The sequence below is a fragment of the Diadema antillarum genome, unplaced genomic scaffold (genome assembly GCF_040938485.1).
Source record: "Diadema antillarum isolate AM-2024a unplaced genomic scaffold, OU_Dant_1.0 scf00000101, whole genome shotgun sequence".
Classification (NCBI taxonomy): Eukaryota; Metazoa; Echinodermata; class Echinoidea; order Diadematoida; family Diadematidae; genus Diadema; species Diadema antillarum.
The window spans coordinates 1607881-1635770 of NW_027270990.1; the positions used below are offsets into that span (position 1 = coordinate 1607881).

A 27890-nucleotide genomic window follows, 5' to 3' on the forward strand; every position below is an offset into this window, starting at 1 on the left:
AAATGCGATCTATGAGTCACAGGAAGAGTGTACACTGTGAGTCAATACCCAATTCTCCATGCCCTCGCTTACACTGCTCAGATGATACACACACAAGACGAAACATGTCATATAAAAATATTATTGACTGTTTCGGAATAAAATGTCATATCACGTGACCGGGAAAGATAATTATACATTGTACTTGCTTTTGTTGCTAGTGTTCTTGATTCAAGAACACTTGAGAATGGGCGAATCTCTCCAAAATTTGTTGGCCGAAATAAATTGTTGGTAGTAACAGCTGAACTTGGTTTCTGTTATGTATACATGTATATATATTATACACATGTATACATACATGTACATCATTCTTCTTATCCAACTTCCTAAAATCCTTCCTTAACTACAGTACTCCTCACTTCACAAAAGAAACGCATTACAGAACCATCATTGTTTAATAGAAATCAAGTCTTTTTAATTTAAATCCCTTCTCAATTTCAGTCGACTGCAATTTATACAAGTAGCGGTGTGCATGTTTCCCCTGTGCTGTGGCTATCAGGCTTAAGTCTTGAAAACATGTCAGAGTATTTTCACTCACATCTATGCTCTATTCTATGATGCACAAACTTTCCTTTAAAAAAAATGTGAAGCTATACCGAAAAAACAAAAACAAAAATCCATCAAGGTCAATCATTTTATCAATGATACATCAACGTTTGCAAGGAAGGGAAGCAACTTTGTGAAGGCAAAACAGATAGAAATCCTTTCCATTTTCAAAATTAACAGCGATAAAAACAGGAACCATAATGAGTACAAACAGTTACAAAATTTAGTTGTATCAAAATTTGAGTACATAGTATGCACCAATATCCCATGCAATATCATACCTGCTACTGCCCTTTAGCTACTGAACACCGTGCACTATACAGTTATGGCGGCAAAGTAGTCCATGAACGTTACACGTGCATAGTAGGTGGTAATTTGTCCTTCCTAAAAATCGACGCCTAAGAACTGTACAATGATGTAAAGATTATCATGTAGAAACTCGCCAAATAGTTTTCAGCCATGCTTACAGGTACACTTTGTTGAAGTAACTTATTTACAAGCAGCCTCTACGATTCCTTGGCAATATATAAATGATGACATCAGATATTTCAAGGGAAAACCAATAAACAATGCGTGGAACTCTTCTACGAAAACCGTTTTTTCTGAAATGGTATTGCTCTACAAATGTAATTGTACTAAATCATTGAAATTATTGGTTGACTTCTTATAATATGGTATGACGGGCAAGTGTCAGTGTTCTTCTACCCACAATTACCGGGACATCGTCTGTAAATGAAAAAAAAAATAAAGAAGAAAGTGCACAATCACACATTGACAGGTTATCAGCGTGGAATCAAAGGCTGTACACTAAGTAAACGTATTTACACAATATTCACTGTATGAAAAATCTTAGTATTGTTTTACAAAATGTATCCAGGAAAAGGAACTTAAATTGTCTAAAATCACCTCTACTTCCTTGCAAATATCGTCATGGTTACAGTTCATCTTCTAACCTCTAGACCCACAAGTGATGAAAGTGTAACGGAAGAACAACAACAGTCATAGCAACAACACCAGAAGGCAAAACCATAGTACAGTTCGCTCTGTTTATTGCAACAGCCGGTAGAGGGCGTGACATGCGGCGATGAGCAGAGTAACCATGGAGACGGTCGTCATGGATGCACCGTTGCAGTCGTTGCCGTTACAACAGATGGTACAACCGACTTCGCTATCTTGGCACCTGTTAATCCCCTCCTGGACAACGCACTCGGCTTGGGTCATGCAACCTCGGTTGACCGCTATTTTGTAGTTGTTGTTGTTGTTGTTGTTAGAAAAAAGAAAAAGAAATATAAATAGTAAAAAAAAAAACTCCTGCGCAAGGCTTATGTGTAACCAAGGCAAGTTCCCAAGGATTACTCTTCTTCTGAAAGACCTACACTGGCTTCCGATTCGTAAACGAATATTGTTTAAGATTTTGTTGATTGTACATACGTCACTCATCCGTCAAGCCCCCAGTTACAATATCTGAATTATTAGTACTTAAATCTCATAGACATACCTAGTAGGCATAATTTGCGCAGTTTTAAGGACACACTCTTCTCTTACAAATTTAAACACGTAAGCCAAAGTAACATTGGGAGAGAGAGAGAGCAAGTTTGCCTGTGCAGCTCCCAAACTCTGGATAATGATTTACCATTAGAAGTCAGGAAATCCCCCACTGTATAACAGTCTTTAAAGGGAAGATGAACCCCAAGAGCAATGTGGATTGAGTGAAAGCAGCAGCATTAGTAGAACACATCAGTGAAAGTTTGAACAAAATCGGACAATCGATGCAAAAGTTATGAATTTTTAAAGTTTTGGTGTTAGGACCGCTGGATGAGGAGACTACTAGAGGTTATGACGTATGAGTGGACAACAATACCAAGAAAATATAAAGAAAATACTACAAAAATCCATTTTTCATGAAAATTACAAATTCCATCAACTTGATATTTACATATGTTAAGGGTAGCAATTATTCCCCCTGCTTTCTGAAAGCGGTTGGTCCATTGCTCTTTCATAGTTCTAGAAAAGTGAATTTTTGTTGAATTTCCTTTCTATTTTCTTTGTATTGTTGTCCACTCATACGTCATATCCTCTAGTAGTCTCCTCATCCAGCGGTTCCAACACCAAAACTTTAAAAATTCATAACTTTTGCATCGATTGTCCGATTTTCCTCAAACTTTCACTGATGTGTTCTACTAATTTTGCCGCTTTCACTCAATCCACATTGCTCTTTGGGTTTACCTTCCCTTTAAATCACGACTCAAAACACATCTTTTCATATAACTGTTCATTATCATCAAGCCCATCAGAAGCTTTTCCAGCGCAGAAGACTATAATTATGTCCATAGGTTTTGCGCTTAAAAATTGATAAGCTCAGTATCAACTCAAATAGGCCCATGAGCTATATAATTATGGTCCATTAGCTCGACACTAGGAAAATACGGCCGATGAGATTGACTCTATAGGCAAACAAGTCCGCAAGATCGACATTTCATCACGGGGCTTAGGTCGTACTGCACGGGGTGAAAGCTCGTGGGCCTTTTTTGCCTAGTATCGGACTCGTGGGCCTTATTTGCGAAGTGTCAAGCTTATGGGCTGAATTTCTCGTTTCCCATATGATGTCTCATGGACCATTGGATGCCAAGCTCGTGGTCCAGCGTATCAGGACATTTTTAGAGAGACGGTCTTTCCATTTTCCAATATCGAGTTCGTGGGCCGTATGACTCGTGGGTGTTGGTTTCGCTGAATGACCCCGGCCAGACCAGTGTGTACCTTGATATTAGAAAGACTGCCTTTCCATTTTGTTTCTCTTTAAAACTTACTGCCATCTACTTCAATCCGCTTGCTACATCGGTTTTCGTTCGCCCCTCCGATGTTCAGAATAGAGGTCGGACACGTTTCGCTGTTAAACAGGAAAGATGTGGCACTGCGACAGTCGTTGCAGAGATAGCAGTCCAGGGCAGACACTGCGTGAAATATATAGAGAGGAGAAATATAATAAATATGTATAATTCATACATAAACTTGAAACCTGAAACATATATATATATATATATATATATATATATTATATATATATATATATATATATATATATATATATTATATATATATATATATATATATATTTCTACATCATGTTAATGAAGAAGTACTACATTGAACAAAATAGATTAATAAGTAAACATGCTGTACACATCAATTTCGTTTGGGTGCTAGTTTTATGGTTATTTTCTAACGGGGGGGGGGGGGGGGACTATGCACTGACAAAGCAACGCACCCAAGTCCATTGCATAACCCCTTGAAACCGCGCAATAAGTTACAGTAATTTGTGCTCTGGAGACGAATTAATCTCTTATACAGGGAACATGGTCTATACCCAGATATAAATATCCAAATACATATCAGGGAAAAGCGTTGTACAGACGTTGTAGTGGTAACTGTATTGGAACATACAAGTTGGGGTGCCTGCGAGGTGCAGATTATAGAGGCGACGTGCAAAACTTCTTCATGGTATTCATTTTATTGTTCTTGCTGTTGTCGTTATTATTACTGCTGCTGCTGAAGTTGTTGCTGTTCATGTTTCTTTCCCAACAACATAAACGCCGACAATGAAAACAAGCTTTTGCCGTAAATACAAACGCAGTGTCGAGGCACACTATAGATTGAAGCTACCATCGTGCCTTCCCGTCATGTCACACAAAAGCTATATTTTGTTTTGTTCTCATGAAAATCTTAATCATTTATGCCTTTACACTCTATACACTGAAAAAGAACGCATGCAGAGTAAGCTACCATAATATATCACGCTGCATACACAATGAAAGCATCTTTGCGACTGGCACTGTGTTGTCAAGATTTTACTACACAGCCACTGCTTAAAGAGCAAGTGTGCCCACAACGCATGGGGATTGAAAGAATGTTATTAACAGGTCAGTGAAGCATGAATTAAATCGGAAAATCCTTCAAAAAAATATCAATTTTTAACTTTTCACTACCACCATCGCAGAATGTCAACAGTTCATGACGAACACAGGTCATCAGTTAAGCTTGAGTTAAAGGGATGGTACAGTTTCGGTTGAGATGTGGTTTGAGGTTTGCAAAATTTGATTAATGGTACGTATTCTACATATTCAGATAATGAGAATCCTCTTATAAGATATAAGAGAGTATACATAACAGAGGAATTAAAAGCTAATTTGATGAAAAATGGTTTTAAAATGGCTGAGATACGTAAAACAAAGTAATCCTCATTGTTTTTGGATATGCTAGCCATTTGAAAACCGACTTCTGGCAAATAAACTTTGAATTCCTCATAGAATTGTATGTTTTTTAACATTTATAATTTGAACATTTTTTTAACACTAATAATTTATATTCTTTCTGGTCAGTTTATTCTGTCTTTATCTGTTACATACTCAAAAAGCTGCATCACTTCGGTGATCCCTCGCATTTATCCCCAAGTCAAATTATCCTTCGGGTTTATGCCAGGTTTAAGTGTGTGGGTGTGTGTCACACACAAACACACTGCTATAGCTTCTGACCATCCGAGCATTGAGAAAATATGACAGATAAATCCTCTCTACCAAGCTGTGTTACCTCATGTTATTGAGAAATTCAAAAAAACAAAACAAAAACAAAAACAAAATCAAAAACAAAACGAAATAATTAAAAATTATATTTATTTATTATAAAAATTGTATTTAAATCATTATTGCTTGTTTTTCATTGCATACACGGAACTGCCCCAGAGTACAGTGTATAATGTTAATTTGCTGACATTTTATAATCCTCCCAGATGTTTAAGGTCATCCGATTGTAGATTGCTTGTTGTTCAAAAAACGAAGAAATCATGGGGGATCGGTCATTTGCACAGGCTGGACCTTACCTGTGGAATCAGTTGCCTCAAGCTATCCGTTACATTTCGAATGTTGACTCCTTTAAAGTTGCCCTCAAGACTCATTTGTACGTCACCGTTTTCCAGAAGAATTATTGTTATAATAATGTTATGATTTTTTTCCATCGTCATCATTGTGGCATTCATTTTCATGTGCATGTTTGCGTTATACTCACTTTTTCTACTGCGCCTTGAGCACATTAGTTACGTGGAATTGGCGCATTATAAGTACCCCATTATCATTTTTATTATTATTATTATTATTATTATTATTATTATTATTATTATTACTATTATTATTACTATTATTATTACTATTATTAAAAATGACTCAAATCACGAAGGGGAAGGATATTATTGCAATGTACAGGAATATCATCTGTAAAGATATTGCTACACCTATGAAGAGTGGTATATGTAAAATCGATCAGCTCTGCCATTACAAGCTCCATGGATAATCTGAAACAGCCTGCAAGCAATGTATTTGACATTTTTTTAAGAGGTGAATATGATAACATGATTCATCAATATGGAATTTTCTCCCATTTCAAAATTATACAACCGGGCAAATTTGGAGAAAGAAGGGCACTTTATTCAAATAGCTTTGAAACATAGCATCTGTAAAAGGGGAATTATCCATGCCCAAGACATCCGAAACGCCTGGGTATTTACACACCAAGATCGCAAATAATCAATGGGACCTCATTCCAGCTAAGCAGTCAGAGGTTACATTTAAAGGGGACTTCCGGATGATTTTCAAATTAAACACTCACAAAGTGGTTATACACAGTGCTTGACAGAGTGTCAGAATTTATGTGTGTGTGGGATAACACGTAGGAACGTCTTAGAAATTCATGATCAACCATAAATGAACGAGAATGATGACACAAACAAAACGCATTTAGCATACGCGTGGGACAACGCAATTAATGGAGAGTGTTTTGCCAGGACTGGTCCGATTGGTTTATAAAGTGGCGTAAACAAGGCAAACAATAGAGAAGCTTGGTGACGTCATGGCATTGGCGGTTTCTGCACGCATGTAACTAGAATGGGTCATCCTTGAGGATATCACACTTTACAGTCCATGGGCCAAGACCCGAAAAATGGGTTGTTGGTACCACCTGAGGTGGCAAAACCTTTTTGGTGTCATTTTGTTTGTCGGACATAGATATACTTATCAAGCTATGATAGCATTTCCAAATGAGTAGCTTAGTCATAATAAATGATTTTTTTTTTAAACCAATTTGGTCTCGATTTTTTTATCCCTATACTTCTGAATCGAAACTAAACCGCTATACAAAGAAGAGCACTGTCTTCCGTATGTCCCAAAGAGATTTTCCCCAGTGACTTTAGTATATATGTCCACAGGTGTTCTGTTGTAAACGCGGTGCGCTAAGTCTTTATTCAAGGCAGCGAAGGGAATATCCAAAGGGATATGATGTCCACGGCTGTCACGCGGTGCGCTTAGTCTTTATCTAGACCCATGTACCGTTATCATATCTAAAGTTCCTCAAAAAAGGGATTATCTATACTGATTTTATACTACCCTCTCAACAAATACATCAGTTTTAACCAAAAATCACTCTGTATATTTACAATATTATTCATTATAATGTATTGTAGTGTACCGGTGCATTATTTTTGCATTATCTTTTATTGTTGGATGGAAATAAAGCGACATTGGCGTGGTGTTAGCGTTTTCACCGTAGCGTTTTCGCCGGAAAATGAAAAATAATTGAAAAATACGGTAAAATTTACCAGAAATTGTTTTGTTGTTGTTGTTGTTTTTAAATAAAAGGATATACAACTGTACACTGTATCATAAGCTTTGGATATTCCCTTCGCCGTCTTGAATAAAGACTAAGCGCTGTGGACATAATAACCTTTGGATATTCCCTTCGCTGCCTTGAATAAAGACTTAGCGCACCGCGTTTACAACAGAACACCTGTGAACATACAGAAAACAGTGCTCTACTCTGTATAGCGGTTAGTTTCGATTCAGAAGTATAGGGATATAACAACGAGACCAAATTGGTTCAAAATTCATTTATTATGACTAAGCTACTCATTTGGAAATGCTATCATAGCTTAATAAGCATATCTATGCCCGATAAACAAAATGGCACTAAAAAGGTTTTGCCACCTCAGGTGGTACCAATATCTGGCCTGGCCCAATACAATGAAAAATAAAAGCTCATGGGCACATTTGTACAAATGACCTTTTTTTTCCTCATTTGGTTAGGCACTTCACTTGTTTTCAAAGCAGCATGATGCATAAGCATGCCCACAATCTTATGGAATTCACGTTTAAACAAAGAATGAAATTACGCAGAGCGGCAGACAAGAATGGTCTGTCAATTGTCCCTTCGGCAGGCATGCATTTGATCGTTTTGTGTTGAATGCATAAATAAACTCTTTCTGCCAACATTGCTAAATACCAGCCTTGCTGTCAGGTGGATGTACTAGTAAGCGCCATTCATGAGGATTGCATGAATAATCATTACATCAGGGATGCTCATCTCAGTGAATTAAAAAACCAACGTGCCTGATTGTACAAATGACCTTTTTCTGCTCATGCGCAAAGTGGAACAGTAAACTGGCTTATTATCGTACCCACATCCTTGAGAGGAAACCTTCATGACCCCTCCCCCACCCTCACCCCCCCCCCCCCCAAAAAAAAGTACAATACCAGTGAGAAAAGAGCTTAAAGGGATCGTACAGTTTTGGTTGAGATCTAATTTCAGGTTTCTAACATTTTTGGTGAAATAATGAGAAACCTCTTATGAAATATGAAAGAGCATGTAAGTAATTCTATGAGGAATTCCACGTTTTACGAAAATTGGTTTTGAAATGGCCGAGATATCAAAGAAAGAGCGATTCTAATAAAGTGTGGGACCCACACTTTATTACGATCGCTTTGTTTTACTTTGTTTTTGGATGTTTCAGTAATTCCAAACCCGACTTTCATCAAATAAACTTAAAATTCCTTTTAAAATGGTACGCTCTGTACTTTATCATAAGTGTTTTCTTGGTATCTCGCAAAAAGTTAAAAGCCAAATTCTCATCTCCACCAATACTGTACATCCCTTTAAGGTTAGTGGTTATCAATGTGAATTGCCTTCTACGAAATGCAGCTTACACTGTATGGGGCTGGGCACCCTTGCTTTCATGTCAGAGGGACTTTTTAGATTATGCTGGAGCGATATGCCACAATAGTCTAGAAATTCCATTTGTTCGCCTGACACAAAGACTGGTTCATTGTGCGTAAAATCGAATTGTCATGCCGTATAGCAGAAAGAAGAGAAAAGAAAAACATTCGGGGATCGCGAAAATTGTATTGTGTGGTTCCTCCCCTTCTGCAAACAAACTAGAGGTTGGCTTTCAAGTTAGGAGCATGATAGTCCACAGGCCAGGCCAGATATTGGTACCACATGAGGTGGCAATACCTTTTTGGTGTCATTTTGTTTGTCGGGCATAGATATGCTTATCAAGCTATGATAGCATTTCCAAATGAGTAGCTTAGTCATAATAAATCAATTTTAAACCAATTTGGTCTCGTTGTTATATCCCTGTACATCTGAATCGAGACCAACCGCTATACACAGAAGAGCACTGTCTTCTGTATGTTCACAGGTGTTCTGTTGTAAACGCGGTGCGCTTAGTCTTTATTTAAGGCAGCGAAGGGAATATCCAAGGGTTATGATGTCCACAGCGCTTAGTCTAATATTCAAGACGGCGAAGGGAATCTCCAAAGCTTATAATACAGTGTATATCCCTTTATCTAAAAACAACAACAACAAAGCAATTCCTCGTGAGTTTTACAGTATTTTTCAGTTATTTATCATTTTCCGGTGAAAACGCTACGGTGAAAACGCTAATACCATGCCAAAGTCGCTTTATTTCCATCCAACAATGAAAGATTATGCAAAAACAATGTACCGGTACACTACAATACATTATAATTAATAATGTTGTAAATGAACAGAGTGATATTTGTTTAAAACTGATGTATTTGTTGAGAGGGTGGTATAAAAACAGTATAGATAATCCCTTTTACTAGAAACTTTAGATATGATAACGGTACATTGTTCTAGATAAAGACTAAGCGCACCGCGTGACAGCTGTGGACATCATAACTCGTTGGATATTCCCTTCGCTGCCTTCAATAAAGACTAAGCGCACCGCGTTTACAACAGAACACCTGTGGACATACAGAAGGCAGTGCTCGTCTTTGTATAGCGGTTAGTTTCGATTCAAAAGTATAGGGATATAAAACGAGACCAACTTGGTTAAAAATTCATTTATTCTGACTAAGCTACTCATATGGAAATGCTATCATAGCTTGATAAGCGTATCTATGTCCGACAAACAAAATGACACCAAAAAGGTTTTGCCACCTCAGGTGGTACCAATAGCCCATTTTTCGGGTCTTGGCCCATGGACTATAGAGCTTACGGGTGTGTCTTTGGCAGTGTCTCCGTGGAATTACAATGGGTGTACGTGAACAATAACATGGAACTGTATAGTGTTTTGACGGCACATTTTAGTTTCTGACACACATGAATCATAAATTGTCGATTTAATAGCAGCTCCTTGGGATGATTTACAGTTTATGTTGAGAAGGGGGTTCAGTTTCCGTTTTTTATGATGACTTTTTTTTTATTTAATGAAAAACCTCTTACGAAGTATGGAAAAGCATATAATTCAAAGAGGAATTCAAAGTTTATGATGGAAATTGGTTTTGAAATGGCTGAGATATCCAAGACATAGTGATAGTAATAAAAGATTATAATAAAATCAGGGCCCTGTTTCATAAAGCTGTTCGTAAAGTGACGAACAACTTACGAGCGACTGGTGATCAGTTCTGAAGTGCTACACTTATCCGAATTTCAGTAATTCAGCACAAGAACTGATCACCAGTTGCTCGTAAGTCGTTCGCAACTTTACGAACAGCTTTATGAAACACCCCCTGGACTGCTTTGTTTTACTTTGTTTGTTTTTTTATTTCATAGCCACTTTAAAACTGATCTTCATCAAATAAACTTGGAAGTCATCGTAGAATTGTAATAAAATGCTCTTTATCATTTCATACAGCAATTTCTAAGTGTCTCGCAAACAGTTAAACCATGGACCCTATATTACAAGATTTTAAAAAAAGCTAAATCCTTTAACCTCGACAAATACTATGCCATTCCTTAAAGTGTCATGGTAATGACAAGAATTCCGCTTTCTGAGATTCCATGACATTTGCTCCTGCGACATTTGCTTCCATGAAAATGAAATCGGGCTCAAAATGCAGATGCCTGGCATTTCGCACATCAAGATATACTCACAAACGAACACACACACACACACACACACACACACACACACACAAATTATACATTAAAAATGGGAAAGAAATTAGGTTTGAGAATGGGCAAGACTCGGCATTTCAGTCCGACGCGCGACGTTGCACTCAAACCTAGTATACACTTATTATGAAACATAAGGGCAATTCCAGCGTTACGTACATTACATTTAGAGAATTTTTTGTGACTTTGTGGGCTTATTTCAACAACTCAGCATAATCATTCTTTATCCATTCATGGTTTATTCTAACCCATTCATCCTGAAATGTTAACAGTCCAAGTTTTGATCAGTTACTATAAATCATTCGGTAGATATTACACAATATGTTTGCCGTTACGGACATTACATTTTTCGGACACGATTATTTACCTCCATGTGGATATGTTGAGAAATTTATGAATCAGAGCATCAAGTGAAAGGAATTTTCTTCTGAAATGAATGCTCAGGTCCTGTTTAAGTTGTAGATTGGTAATTGTGTACAACACATTCAGCATTCACTCTAGCGGTAACAGGTTCACAAATGTAGCGTTACGGACATTACAACTTTGTCCACTTTTTTAAGTCCCAATATTCATATTCTAACACAGTTCGTATCTCATACAAGGCTAATAGTGTTTTTTGGTTCATTCTTAACCATAAACCACTTTGACACAAATGCTGAAGTGTTGCTGAATATGGAATAATGACAGTCAAAGATTGTGTGTTTTTACAAAAATTATGAAAAATTTTGCCCCAAAATGGGTTTTTTAAAGAAAAGAATGCCTAAATGCACTTCAGTTGTATCAAATTACCACTTAAATGAAAGAACTTGACAAGTTCTAGCATTTGATACTAAATTTGTCCCTGTAGCTCATATATTTTTCAAAGTATTGCAGATTTAGGATTTTTAGGAAAAGTAACATTTTTCGCGGAATTGCCCATGACATACACGTACCGCGCATGTTCAGGTCGGGATCGATTTCGAGCACTAGTAACAAGATATGCATATTGATAAAGACTGGCAATTCGGATACAGATGTCTCAGATATGGACGGGTATACCCGGGAGAGTAAAAATATTTACGACATAAATTCTGCTGGTAAATTTACATCATCAGTGTTGGATGTCACTAATACAAACTGAATTCGCTGCGAATGACTAGTATATAAAGCCATGCAGTTCGGAGTTTAATAGATCATGTGCACAAATTTTGGCTGTAATTGTCATATTATATGATATTCGTATTCATTAGGATTATAAGGCATATATCGTCGGTTGAGAATGATAAGGGCGTTAAGTGACCACAAAACCCATAGTGTTCGAGAAGACTTAAAGCCCTTCTCATTCTCAACAGACGATATGAGGGTGTGATGTCGAAGTTTCAACAGTCGAATTAATGGTACTCACGCGTACTTCACTAGTTTCCAAAACGACAAAGTGCATATAAGCTTGTCCGACATAATAATGGAATTTATCAATCATGGGATTGTTCACGCATGTCAAGCAAAAGATGAACTTGTTAATAACAGATGACCAGAATGGTCCATCAATCAAAACTTTGGAAAGCATCAATTTCATTTCTTTTTTAATTGAATGTACAGTATTTACAATCATTTTTTTCTTCTGTTGATTTTGCTGAATACCAGTTTTGCTGTAAGGTTCGTAGAGTTATGTTTTGCACTGCGTTAAAGTGAAACATGGGTAAGTGAAACATCCAATGGTTCTCGAAATAACAACTAAAACAAGAAGAAGAAGAAGAAGAAGAAGAAGAAGAGGGAGAAGAAGAAGAAGAAGAGGAAGAAAGGAAAAAGGATGGAGAATGTGTGCCAAAGGCGTGACGGATCGAATCTCCGTAAATATTCGGTGAGGTTTTGTTTACCTGTGGTGTGTTTTGATATTATTGTCTGCCCCGTTGGATGTTTAAGTCCAGACAAGTTCTACTTGAGATTTTATCAATAGTCGATCTTTTTGTCTTTACCACTTAAACGCGAATGGAAAAATCTGCTGACTAACATGTCTAAAGCCAGGATAGGTCATCGCACTTTCCAGTTTAACATTATACATTAACATTGTACATATAAAAAAGGGGGAGGGGGTGCTGTGAGTTGGCGTCAGAACCCTTTAACGTTGTTGGAACCAGGGCTCCTTTCTGTACACTCGACACAACACATCATTTTCCCTTGCGGCGACATGTCGACTGATTAATCAGACGCGTTTATATTGCAGTACTAGTATTCATTATAAGGTGAGGCAGATACGATGGAGTGATGCCGACGTTTCAGCAGTCGAATTTAATCAGTCGGTACTAACACAAGAGTATCTAAAAGGATCGCCTCATAATGTTTCAAGCTGCACTCTAAAAAACGAAATGCTGAATCCAACATATTGCGTGTTTAAATTCATCATTTACATAAGTTTGAGTGACACTGCAAATGTTGAATTTACCATTGTACCACTGTATGACAAAAAACAAAACAAAACAAAACTGAGCTACATGGTTCTATACATAAAGCTGATAGTAATGTGATTATTGTGAAGATATAAAAAAATCTGTAAATCCCATGAAAGGGAACATTTCAAAACTGGTTTTACTTAATCTCATGGTGATATTACTTTTCATTTACAATCCTAATGGTGTCAGCATAACTTGCATCTTTTTTTTTTAAAGCTTGAACATTTCTCCATCCTCTGCTATGAGTAAATCGGCAGAATTTACCGATTTTAACATTGACGTGTCAAAGTAACATTTCTTTTCTTTTATGTGCACTTGTATACATGATTATGCATTTATTCCTGTACTAGAGCCATAGAGATCACTGTCCACACAGGTTGATTGGGCTCCGTCTCAGTAAAACGTACTTGCTTTTCGTTTGGATTCGTTAACTTTTCCAACTTTAATTTGATCCGCGGCGTACGAAAATAAAAATCACTATTCGTTATAAAGATCAAACACATAAATACAAAAATAAATTGTTTCTCATCAGTTGGGTAGGCATGAATCATACTTCAAATAAGCCACTCTTCCCCGAGGACATGTTATTGTACATAATAAATGGATAAATTCTGACAAAGGGCCCCTGCCATACTGAGCACATTTCTATCATATACTTATCTGACCCTTCCCCCCCCCCCACACACACACACACCCACACACATATTGGGGGGGGGGGGGGTGGAGAGAACAGTGTTATGACAGCTTCTTTCATGTTAGTCTTCAATCAAAGACCCTCTTAGCAACAACAAAAAAAAAAAATCGCTATGAGAAGCAAGCGCATTTCACTCGCGGTTTATGGCTCGGAACTCGATGAACTATATACAATGTAATTCCTCTGTCCCGCAACGCATGAAATTTCACGTGTACTTTCAAAGCTCTTGCCAAGTCTATCATTGTGTTACCCCACTCCCTCAACATTTTCGAAGGGGGAATAAAATGATTCTGAAACTGATAATTATAATGATAACTGCGTCAATATTATGCTGCTGCTAAGCAACCTATAAATCAGTGCCAACTGAGCGTATGACTCAGAGAGGTATAATAGGTGATTGGGACGATTCTTACTGGAAGGTCTCACATCTGCAAATATTTTCGACAAAGTTATTCATTTAGTTCATCCAAAAAAAAAATGAGAGAGAAAACAAATTCATTGGTTTATAAGAAACAGGCTTTGATTTTATTTTCTTTCGGTTTGTTGTTTTTTCTTTGGAACTTTTTACGTGAAATCTACTCGAGGCTTAAGCTGACTTCGATAGTACTTCCACATGGAAGTTTTCGCACGAATAAGAGGGGGTTTACAAAAATTTTCACCAAATTCTATATTCGCAACTGTACGTCATCATTGCATACTGATAATTTAATTTCGTATTCACAACTATACAAGCGCATCATAATGATCTTTAGTATACTATGCGCTTGACATTTAAACATACTATAATTAATGTCTCAACAGGGAAGTTTTCAGAGTCTTCATAAAAGAATTCAGGGGGTACTCCCCTCAGGAGCAGCGAATTCCAGAGTGTGGGAATCAATTATGTTGAGGATCGTTTACCTAATGTTCGTGTGTCTACAAGATACACTATTTATTGATTCAATTATTTTTTTTTCACCACATCCTCATGGGGGTAAATAATCAACTTTTGAACGGATTGTCCGATTTTCCCCAAACTTTCACTGATGTGTTCTACTAATATTGCTGCATTCACTCAATCCACATACCTATATATTAAGGTGGGCTTTTCCTTTAAAATGGAAAGGAATAGAATCGAGGGCTGAATAAATCACGACGGAGCATTGTGTAAAGACTAGTTCATATCTCTCTCACTGCAGGTGGCCAAAACAGCAATCACATGACGTCTACCTGCGTCACCTGACATTTCCGTGAAGGGGGGGGGGGGGGGGGGGGGGGGCGCTCGCGCATAGGTCGGGGGGGGGGGGAGCATTTCATGAAGCATTTTGTCCGACAATGTTGTCGGACAAATTTGCTCTCAGCCAATCAGATGCAAGAATTTCTGTAGCTTGTAACAGTTTGTCAGAAAAATATCCGACCAAAACATTTCATGAAATGCCTCCCTGGAGTACAAAAAGCAAATAATTGTCCATAGCTACGCAATGACAGTCCAGATCAAGAACAACGCAAAGGAATTGATACATGAAAGATCAATGTCTTTTGTCACTGTGTCTTTTTTTTTCGGTAAAGGAAACTGTTTCGTCTAAGTCCTGAATTTAAGTCCTGAAATATGTTCAAGTGATTAAAATAATGTTCACATGGCGGGGGAGGGGGGGGGGGTGGTTGCTGGTACTACTCTTAAATATACAGTCAACCCCGCCTATACGTCGGATCCAAAGGAACCGCAGAAATTCCTTCCACTAACGTAACTTTCGACTTACATCCAATAGAATTAGCACATGACGATTGTTTACAACCACGACTTAGCTAATCCTTAGACTTGTGCGACATCGACTTAGGGGAGGCTGACTGTAATTATGTAAGCCTACGTTTTCACATCTCCCAAGAATCATGTGTTTTTTTTTTTTAATCTACAGCGAAAAAAAAAGACAAACACAAGTCCCTGAAGATTTCAATGATAGCGTATCCCTCCTCCGTTAGAGGCGGATTTCACTGTCACATAGCGAGCACTGCTGGTTTTCTTTGATGACCCGTAAATGATTATTCTGTGTATAGAAAGGTGATGCGGGTATGTAGGATGGGTAATTAATTACTTCCTTTAATTGCAGGTATAAGTGAATAGTCCTTGCAAATCTACGGTCAGGAGCGGATCCAGGAATTCTGTGAAAGGGGGGGGGGCAAATAATATTTCTGGTGCCACTTTCGGGTTTAATCAGTTGACAAGCAAAAAGCAAAAGCAAAAACAAAACAAAACAAACAAAACGGCTCCGGTGCATTTTCTTTTTTTTTCCTCGTTTCTCGTGCCACTTCCTGGTTTGATCAGCTGACAAGAAAAAAAAAAAAAGGGGGGGGGGGGGGGCTTGGCTTGTGTGCCCCCCGCCCATCCACCACTGACGACGGTTTAATAAAGCCCCATTGAAGAATTAAAAGAAAATCGAGTCAAGCCACCAAATGGCAAAAATTTCCTTTGAACAATGAATAAACAAAAAATAACATTCATCAACTCAAGCTAATTCGTTCCATGGGTGTTGATCAAAGAGAACCCTTATAAAAGCTCCTTGGTGTTGATATTAACCTATTCAATTAACATTCCACTTGAAGAGTTTGTTTGCAAAAACCGATAAATCCACATTTGCCAAATGGAGATATTTGCGATTAAAGGTCAACAAAAATAAAGAGAATAATAAGAAAATTTTTGCTTCTTTTGACCATAACTTCAAAAATGTACCTTTATATGTAGTGACCAATAAATCATTTAAAAGGTATTATTTTGTACTTTATGACAGAGACCGTACTTCAAAATCTTCAAATATGGACTTATCGGTTTTTGCGAACAAACTCTTCACTTGTATCTCATTTACGTTGTACATGTGTCTCGAAATTCTTACATGTCATTGTCAATAGACTATACACTTAGGCTTGATGTGTGTGTCGCAAAGTTCAAATGCGTACAGCTCTGTATCGTTAACGAAAGTTTTTCTTTCTTTCACAGTATAAAGGACCTTTATTATCCGGTGTGGTACCCATTGTGCGGATGTATAGCGTGGTTTCATGGATATAAACGGAAACATACACACACACACACATAATACACACATACACACACACACACACACACAGTGTAGGCTATACATACACACAAACTTGACATCTTTTTTTTTTTATTCCGTATTGCAGGTCTAGAACAATGCTTGTCTAAGGATACAATGAAAGAAGGCAACTCTCACACGTTCAAGGTTATCATGCCCTCCACTTTGAAGACAAACAGAATCGTAGACCGACACAGATTTTACGAAAGTCGCTCGACGTTCGCGTTTATTCCTTCAGCGGCCTTCAGTCATGTTAAGAGACAAATGCACGTAGGGCATGTAGAGGGAAAGTAAGTGCCGATAATAAATATCACCCCAATTCAACTGTCCTCACTAACCTGTGTATAGGATCCTACAGAAGTAGTCACTCAATTTCTCTCTCGCTGAACATTGCTGAAATGAACTAGACAGGAAAAAGGAGGGTCTATCTGATCATCAAACGTTTTATAAAAACGTGAAATTCCATTAGAATTCTCAGTTTCTCCTCGATTGTGATGAAACTTCTACTACTGTTTATCAGATGTTATTCTATTCATCAAAGCTCATCACCTTAAACATTCATAGGAATGTCACTCCCCCCCCCCCCCCCCCATCTCCAACTCGTATACTACGCCCGGGTAGACTGTGGAATACATGGAGGTATACATAAAATGCTTGGTATTCTTTTCATCCACAACCTTTCATTGTTCATGTTAGCAATGCGATAACAATATCTCTGGCTGTTGTGACTGCAGCGGAAGTGACGTCACAATACAGCTTGGTATAATTGAATGCAAATCCATGCGTATGCACGATGATGCCTGTGTAAAATCAAAAGGTCGCAAAAGCGGAACAGGAACATAGAAAAAAATGCTGATGAGGTCAGTGACTTTCTGTCACTCGATCCTGTTTTCCTTTTGTACTTTAGACTAAAGGAAGCTTCTTTTTTTCCGGCATGGTAATTTATACTCTTAACAAATATTGAATCGGAATTTTCTTTCTCGCAAACTCCAAATGAGTGATGGATTGTAATGTCATGATGAAGCTGCTGGATATTATATCAATCGCTCAACGCAGCAGCTCAGGGGCCAGATGAAGGCACTCGCGTGCTTTTTCGATCGAGTGACGTCATTAATATAATGGGCCGTGGGGTGTGGCTGACGATACGTACGTAGAGTGGGCTCGCTCGCTCACATGGCCATGGTGCACATGGTATTGGTAGACCGATTGTAAACAAACCCATCACACAGGTGCAACCACAACACAACTAAAACGTAATATGGAACAGCCTGCATGCACCCAACACCTTTAATATCCTCCTCAGGCATCTGCTCTGTATTTCATATCAATCCCACTTGATCTACGGGACTGTGGTTCATGCTTACGATGTCTATACGATCAAAAATAACAGAATAGTACACCACATTGGACAGCTTAGCAGATGCTTAGGCTCGGGGGCCCAACCCTTCAAAAAAGTGATAAAATACACTCTCTATCACGACACAGTGCTGTAGCAGATCAAAACTGCAAGCACCTGACCATCCGGAGAAAGTGCGCACATTATATAATAAGAGACGAACGCAAAGCACCCATGTATTGTGTCAGGTGTACTGTACGTGGGGACAAACGTAGTAACGACGCATCTATGAATGATTACAGTTCTCCCGCGAGATATAACAAATTCACCTCTACAGAATTGAAAGTACCTGTAAAATGGACTCTGGCGTGTCAAAAACAAGGCCTACACTTACCTGTAAGGCACAGAGACAAGAAAATGGCGATAAATGAGATGTATGAAGCCATGGCGAGACGTTGATGGTCGACGTAGCTTATGACTTTTATTAGTGCGTACCTTCCTCGGTCGTGGGCAAGGGCGATACTGCGCAAGTGCTCTGAAATCCCGCTGGTGTAATGCGTGCTCCTTTTGTCGGTCCATTCAGGATTGATTCGGCGCGGATTTGTCGTTCCCGCTGTGCACTGCCCAGTCTGGAACTATAGGCGAAGAACCAGACTGTGTACTATAATACATGTACATTGTACTCGTACATCGATTTAAAGGGACAAGTCACCTTGTCACATTCGTAGTGGGATTTTATGCAATCCATGATTGTCAAAAAGTGATTGATAACTGTCCCAGCATCGTGTTAAAAGGTCACACTCTGGAATTTCACAACTTTAGTATTTCTGCCCCATTTCAACGACATTTTTTTTTTTTTTTCATTTGGCTGCATGGTTTCAAGACCTCACGTTACTGTGCTTTTTTTTTCGTTCAATTTTCGATCCGGTGTAATGTAACATGGATCTATAGCTCTATGTCTAAATGGTTCGCCATTCTCCATACAGCATTTCCATTCACCCATTTTTTTTTTTAATCATTATTGGGACTTGATTTTGTAGGCAGCATTTTAGTTACTAATACCAGGCAACAGCTGCTATAGAGGTGCCTCACCCGCCTCCTTGCCAATACTACTGTAAATTGACCCTTACAGTTATTTTTGATATCGGGATGTTTTTGTACATTCAGGCAAATTAAAGGGTGTGTACAGTTCTGGTCGAGGTGAAGATTTAGCATTTAACGTTTTGCAAGATATTCAGAAACCACTCTATGAGATGTCAAAGAGCATGCAATTCTAAGGGGTATCAAAAGTTTATTTGATGAAAATCGGTCTTGAAATGGCTGAGATATCCAAAAACAAGGTGAAACAAAGAGATCCTAATAAAGTTGTGGCATGTCGCCTTTTATTATTAGCACTTTTTGGGATATCTCAGCCATTTGAAAACCAATTTTCATCATATAAACGTTCGATCCTTTTTGAAATTACATGCTCTTTCATATTTCATAAGAGGTTTCCCATGATCTCACTTAGGAATGTTGAAAACATGAATCCCCACCTCAACCAGTACTGTACAGTCCCTTTAAATTTTCACTTCATTTCACGGTATTTGTATAAAAAAGCAACATCTGTATTAAAACCGATAACTCATAGTTGTATTGATCATTAGCTTGAACCATTGGCTTGAGTATTGGGGTTCCACGCATCGGAATTAGCGATTGTCAGATTGGAACTCTTGTTAATGTTAGGACATAAACAGAATAAATCTGTCATCCATTGATAATGGATGTGTCTTTTCCTAAACAGCTTAGTCACTGCTATATAGTAACGAAACCTTTCATTCACCTTCTCCCTTCCATTAAGTTCCATAGGGAGGAATTCGCTTTAGTTGTTGCTAGTGAATCCTCGGGCAAGCTTTGTTGTTGTTAGGGAAAACTTTTGTGAACAAAGCTTGTACGCATAAAATTTGAATACATTGCAGAATCGGTCTATTGCTGGAAAGTGTGGGGTGTGTCAGTGGGGGTGTGGGGAATCCCGGGCCACTCGGCGGATATATGGACCTAATGCACATGGACATTCATCGTATCGTTAATTAATTCATGCACTGGTACATCTCAAGCGCCACAAAGATATTTTTAGCATGCTTCACTGCTTTGAACCTATGATCGTCACCGCCAGCAAGCCGGGGAAAAGAACAAGACGGAGATTCGAGAAATCTAAAATTATTATGCGCAGAAGAAAATAACTCACCAAAATCAAGTAAAGTGAATGTGCAGTTGTGGTCTATGTTAGGAAATCATACCTCAAACAATTTCGCTTGGGAGAAGCAGGCAGTTTTTAGAAGAAAGCTAATATTTTGGCAGAATGATTGTCAGTTGTGATCTCAATATTTCACTTTTCCGCAGCTTATTCCAGAACAAAAAGGGACGGGAATGGTATAGAGAACAGGTATATCTTGCCATGAGTGTTAGGCAAGGTCTTATGCGTGTGCGAAAATGTGCGAATCAACAATTACCCATCGTTTGACATAAAATTTGTCATGATCTCAGGTTTGCTGCTCCTCATCATCTGTATTTATTCAAAGACATTTCCGTCTGAAAAAGGCACATCAGCGAAACAAGACTGAAATGAGGGAAACGATTCTTTTGTTAGTGACGATACATGATCACACAATCGTTATTGTCCAGACACCTGAATGTACTCATTAAGATGCACAGCATAATCATGTGTCGGCGACGATCATTACATCAAAGAAATCCCGCCAACGGTCGCTGAATTGTGACTGCTTTGTACATCCGAAAAATTCTGTGAGACAGTAGAAGCTTTCAGTTTGTATGTGAATTTTCTCGAACTTTCAAAACAAACATGAATGGTTATACCCTTTAATTGACTGTTTTCAACCGTGTTTTACAAACAAAAACCTCAAAATACTGAACATGCGACAGACTATGACAGAGACGTCTCTGAGAAGACATTCTGTGGTCACATTGCAACATGATTCCTTGATACGTTCACTACAAGACACCTCAGTCCTGCAAGGAATATGATGAATAAATGAAAAGTAAAACTAATACATTGGACCAAAAAAAAAAAAGATCAGATTTGGAACCAGATTGGTGGTACTTCAATGTATAAAAATATCGAGCAATTAATCAGACACATAATTTTATGATACCAAAATAAATTGTAAGGACAAGATAAGATGGAAACTGAAATTGCGTGTTCGCGAAAGAGAAGTTTAATTTGGCTATTAATTTAACGGCGAAGCTATTGAACACTCCATGTATATAGCGGTTGAGAAACACAATATAGTTTGTGAATTGTAGTCCAATATGTATAAGCAATCGACGTTTATAGATTACTAGTTTATTCTAGATAACATAATTATGTACGATGTAAAGTGATGTTGTGTGTTTTTATTACTTGTCATATCTTAGTGGAGAGTTTTGTGAAATCTTTTAAGAATCTCCATGTTTAATAGTCGACATTGATAAGTGGAGAAATCTCATTAAAGAATTGCATGGTGAATGTTTTATTTGACACATATAACGAAATCTAGCTGTTATGAATTTTGAGGTCACATGCCATCAAGAATTAGCTGAATCGGTCAAAAAGTTCCGATATGCAAATGAGAGAGCGTTGTGTATCCATTAAGGAGAAAATTTTGAGCAATTAAAACCTAGTCTGGAAAGAAAAAGAGTAAAATCTTTATAGCACTATATCTAAAAAAAATTATCAAATCGAATCAATGTAGTGGGAAGTGATAGGTTTCTCTAATTTTCACAAATTAATAGTTCTTGACAGTCGATAGGAACATCCAAATAGTGAGTTCAGAATGACATCGCTTCAAAAACTAGTTTTTATAGCTTGTAGGCGTACACAACATTTTGAAATGTCCAGTTTTAGGGAGTATAAACATAACCATATACCCCAGTCTGAAATCTTAATAAGTTTGATTGTTCATTATTTAGAAGTCGTTATAGCATAGGAATAGCATTATGTTGTACACTCTGTTGCGGAAGAGTTATGATTTATTTTAATGTCGAACTCCTGGTCCTCTCTTGCCTGGTGTCGAACTCGGGGGCCTTGTTTGTCTACAGCTGTTGACAATATTGTTCTTGACCGTGTGTTGAGCTCATTGGCTGTATGATTCGTGGGCTGTATATCGTGAGAGATGGACCATTTTTCGATGTCGAACTCGTAGACTATATATTATGACTTGTGGGTTTCGATCTTGTGAAAGGCCCCGTTTAACCCAACTTTCATACAAAATATATTCATTTATGGAAATGCACGACTACGGAGCGGCCCCGGGAGATTTTAATGTGAATATTGATCTCGCAACCATGGCAAATAGACATAGCAAGGTTGGATGAAACAGTCATTCATCATATACAGCAAGACCGGTCTATAGGAGATCTGACGACGCTCTATACATTATAGGAATGAACAGGCCTAAGTTGATATTATAGAAACGAATGCGGACATGGGGGGGGGGGGGGTCGATAAGCAATAAAGCAGCTTATTCCAGAGCAAAAATGGACGGTAATGGTAGAGAACAGGTATATCTTGCCATGAGTGTTAGGCAACTGAAGGTCTTATGCGTGTGCGAAAATGTGCGAATCAACAATTACCCATCGTTTGACATAAAATTTGTCATGATTTCAGGTTTGCTGCTCCTCATCATCTGTATTTATTCAAAAACATTTCCGTCTAAAAAAGGCACATCAGCGAAACAAGACTGAAATGAGGGAAACGATTCTTTTGTTAGTGACGATACATGATCACACAATCGTTATTGTCCAGACACCTGAATGTACTCATTAAGATGCACAGCATAATCATGTGTCGGCGACGATCATTACATCAAAGAAATCCCGCCAACGGTCGCTGAATTGTGACTGCTTTGTACATCCGAAAAAATTCTGTGAGACAGTAGAAGCTTTCAGTTTGTATGTGAATTTTCTCGAACTTTCAAAACAAACATGAATGGTTTACCCTTTAATTGACTGTTTTCAACCGTGTTTTACAAACAAAAACCTCAAAATACTGAACATGCGACAGACTATGACAGAGACGTCTCTGAGAAGACATTCTGTGGTCACATTGCAACATGATTCCTTGATACGTTCACTACAAGACACCTCAGTCCTGCAAGGAATATGATGAATAAATGAAAAGTAAAACTAATACATTGGACAAAAAAAAAAATCAGATTTGGAACCGGATTAATGGTACTTCAATGTATAAAAATATCGAGCAATTAATCAGACACATAATTTTATGATACCAAAATAAATTGTAAGGACAAGATAAGATGGAAACTGAAATTGCGTGTCCGCGAAAGAGACGTTTAATCTGGCTATTTAACGGCGAAGCTATTGAACACTCCATGTATATAGCGGTTGAGAAACACAATATAGTTTGTGAATTGTAGTCCAATATGTATAAGCAATCGACGTTTATAGATTACATTTAGTTTATTCTAGATAACATAATTATGTACGATGTAAAGTGATGTTGTGTGTTTTTATTACTTGTCATATCTTAGTAGTGAGTTTTGTGAAATCTTTTAAGAATCTCCATGTTTAATAGTCGACATTGATAAGTGGAGAAATCTCATTAAAGAATTGCATGGTGAATGTTTTATTTGACACATATAACGAAATCTAGCTGTTATGAATTTTGAGGTCACATGCCATCAAGAATTAGCTGAATCGGTCAAAAAGTTCCGATATGCAAATGAGAGAGCGTTAAGGAGAAAATTTTGAGCAATTAAGACCTAGTCTGGAAAGAAAAAGAGTAAAATCTTTATAGCACTATATCTAAAAGAATTATCAAATCGAATCAATGTAGTGGGAAGTGATAGGTTTCTCTAATTTTCACAAATTAATAGTTCTTGACAGTCGATAGGAACATCCAAATAATGAGTTCAGAATGACATCGCTTCAAAAACTAGTTTTTATAGCTTGTAGGCGTACACAACATTTTGAAATGTCCAGTTTTAGGGAGTATAAACATAACCATATACCCCAGTCTGAAATCTTAATAAGTTTGATTGTTCATTATTTAGAAGTCGTTATAGCATAGGAATAGCATTATGTTGTACACTCTGTTGCGGAAGAGTTATGATTTATTTTAATGTCGAACTCCTGGTCCTCTCTTGCCTGGTGTCGAACTCGGGGGCCTTGTTTGTCTACAGCTGTTGACAATATTGTTCTTGACCGTGTGTTGAGCTCATTGGCTGTATGATTCGTGGGCTGTATATCGTGAGAGATGGACCATTTTTCGATGTCGAACTCGTAGACTATATATTATGACTTGTGGGTTTCGATCTTGTGAAAGGCCCCGTTTAACCCAACTTTCATACAAAATATATTCATTTATGGAAATGCACGACTACGGAGCGGCCCCGGGAGATTTTAATGTGAATATTGATCTCGCAACCATGGCAAATAGACATAGCAAGGTTGGATGAAACAGTCATTCATCATATACAGCAAGACCGGTCTATAGGAGATCTGACGACGCTCTATACATTATAGGAATGAACAGGCCTAAGTTGATATTATAGAAACGAATGCGGACATGGGGGGGGGGGGGGGGGGTCGATAAGCAATAAAGCAGCTTATTCCAGAGCAAAAATGGACGGTAATGGTAGAGAACAGGTATATCTTGCCATGAGTGTTAGGCAACTGAAGGTCTTATGCGTGTGCGAAAATGTGCGAATCAACAATTACCCATCGTTTGACATAAAATTTGTAATGATTTCAGGTTTGCTGCTCCTCATCATCTGTATTTATTCAAAAACATTTCCGTCTAAAAAAGGCACATCAGCGAAACAAGACTGAAATGAGGGAAACGATTCTTTTGTTAGTGACGATACATGATCACACAATCGTTATTGTCCAGACACCTGAATGTACTCATTAAGATGCACAGCATAATCATGTGTCGGCGACGATCATTACATCAAAGAAATCCCGCCAACGGTCGCTGAATTGTGACTGCTTTGTACATCCGAAAAAATTCTGTGAGACAGTAGAAGCTTTCAGTTTGTATGTGAATTTTCTCGAACTTTCAAAACAAACATGAATGGTTTACCCTTTAATTGACTGTTTTCAACCGTGTTTTACAAACAAAAACCTCAAAATACTGAACATGCGACAGACTATGACAGAGACGTCTCTGAGAAGACATTCTGTGGTCACATTGCAACATGATTCCTTGATACGTTCACTACAAGACACCTCAGTCCTGCAAGGAATATGATGAATAAATGAAAAGTAAAACTAATACATTGGACAAAAAAAAAATCAGATTTGGAACCGGATTAATGGTACTTCAATGTATAAAAATATCGAGCAATTAATCAGACACATAATTTTATGATACCAAAATAAATTGTAAGGACAAGATAAGATGGAAACTGAAATTGCGTGTCCGCGAAAGAGACGTTTAATCTGGCTATTTAACGGCGAAGCTATTGAACACTCCATGTATATAGCGGTTGAGAAACACAATATAGTTTGTGAATTGTAGTCCAATATGTATAAGCAATCGACGTTTATAGATTACATTTAGTTTATTCTAGATAACATAATTATGTACGATGTAAAGTGATGTTGTGTGTTTTTATTACTTGTCATATCTTAGTAGTGAGTTTTGTGAAATCTTTTAAGAATCTCCATGTTTAATAGTCGACATTGATAAGTGGAGAAATCTCATTAAAGAATTGCATGGTGAATGTTTTATTTGACACATATAACGAAATCTAGCTGTTATGAATTTTGAGGTCACATGCCATCAAGAATTAGCTGAATCGGTCAAAAAGTTCCGATATGCAAATGAGAGAGCGTTAAGGAGAAAATTTTGAGCAATTAAGACCTAGTCTGGAAAGAAAAAGAGTAAAATCTTTATAGCACTATATCTAAAAGAATTATCAAATCGAATCAATGTAGTGGGAAGTGATAGGTTTCTCTAATTTTCACAAATTAATAGTTCTTGACAGTCGATAGGAACATCCAAATAATGAGTTCAGAATGACATCGCTTCAAAAACTAGTTTTTATAGCTTGTAGGCGTACACAACATTTTGAAATGTCCAGTTTTAGGGAGTATAAACATAACCATATACCCCAGTCTGAAATCTTAATAAGTTTGATTGTTCATTATTTAGAAGTCGTTATAGCATAGGAATAGCATTATGTTGTACACTCTGTTGCGGAAGAGTTATGATTTATTTTAATGTCGAACTCCTGGTCCTCTCTTGCCTGGTGTCGAACTCGGGGGCCTTGTTTGTCTACAGCTGTTGACAATATTGTTCTTGACCGTGTGTTGAGCTCATTGGCTGTATGATTCGTGGGCTGTATATCGTGAGAGATGGACCATTTTTCGATGTCGAACTAGTAGACCATATATTATGACTTGTGGGTTTCGATCTTGTGAAAGGCCCCGTTTAACCCAACTTTCATACAAAATATATTCATTTATGGAAATGCACGACTACGGAGCGGCCCCGGGAGATTTTAATGTGAATATTGATCTCGCAACCATGGCAAATAGACATAGCAAGGTTGGATGAAACAGTCATTCATCATATACAGCAAGACCGGTCTATAGGAGATCTGACGACGCTCTATACATTATAGGAATGAACAGGCCTAAGTTGATATTATAGAAACGAATGCGGACATGGGGGGGGGGGGTCGATAAGCAATAAAGCAGCTTATTCCAGAGCAAAAATGGACGGTAATGGTAGAGAACAGGTATATCTTGCCATGAGTGTTAGGCAACTGAAGGTCTTATGCGTGTGCGAAAATGTGCGAATCAACAATTACCCATCGTTTGACATAAAATTTGTCATGATTTCAGGTTTGCTGCTCCTCATCATCTGTATTTATTCAAAAACATTTCCGTCTAAAAAAGGCACATCAGCGAAACAAGACTGAAATGAGGGAAACGATTCTTTTGTTAGTGACGATACATGATCACACAATCGTTATTGTCCAGACACCTGAATGTACTCATTAAGATGCACAGCATAATCATGTGTCGGCGACGATCATTACATCAAAGAAATCCCGCCAACGGTCGCTGAATTGTGACTGCTTTGTACATCCGAAAAATTCTGTGAGACAGTAGAAGCTTTCAGTTTGTATGTGAATTTTCTCGAACTTTCAAAACAAACATGAATGGTTATACCCTTTAATTGACTGTTTTCAACCGTGTTTTACAAACAAAAACCTCAAAATACAGAACATGCGACAGACTATGACAGAGACGTCTCTGAGAAGACATTCTGTGGTCACATTGCAACATGATTCCTTGATACGTTCACTACAAGACACCTCAGTCCTGCAAGGAATATGATGAAATGAAATGAAAAGTAAAACTAATACAGTGGACCAAAAAAAAAAAAGATCAGATTTGGAACCAGATTAATGGTACTTCAATGTATAAAAATATCGAGCAATTAATCAGACACATAATTTTATGAGACCAAAATAAATTGTAAGGACAAGATAAGATGGAAACTGAAATTGCGTGTCCGCGAAAGAGAAGTT

The 27890-nt window shown here is 37.8% G+C and overlaps 1 protein-coding gene across 1 annotated transcript; it reads right to left on the reverse strand.

Annotated features, from left to right (window-relative positions):
- Window positions 1-426: 426 nt before the first annotated feature.
- On the reverse strand, window positions 427-18866 carry LOC139718899 (uncharacterized). Its single transcript, XM_071630348.1, has 3 exons — window positions 18743-18866; window positions 3393-3536; window positions 427-1823 (listed from the first exon to the last, which is right to left on the reverse strand). The coding sequence occupies exons 1-3, from the start codon at window positions 18792-18794 to the stop codon at window positions 1633-1635; spliced, it is 387 nt and encodes a 128-aa protein (XP_071486449.1). The 5' UTR covers window positions 18795-18866; the 3' UTR covers window positions 427-1632.
- Window positions 18867-27890: the final 9024 nt, after the last annotated feature.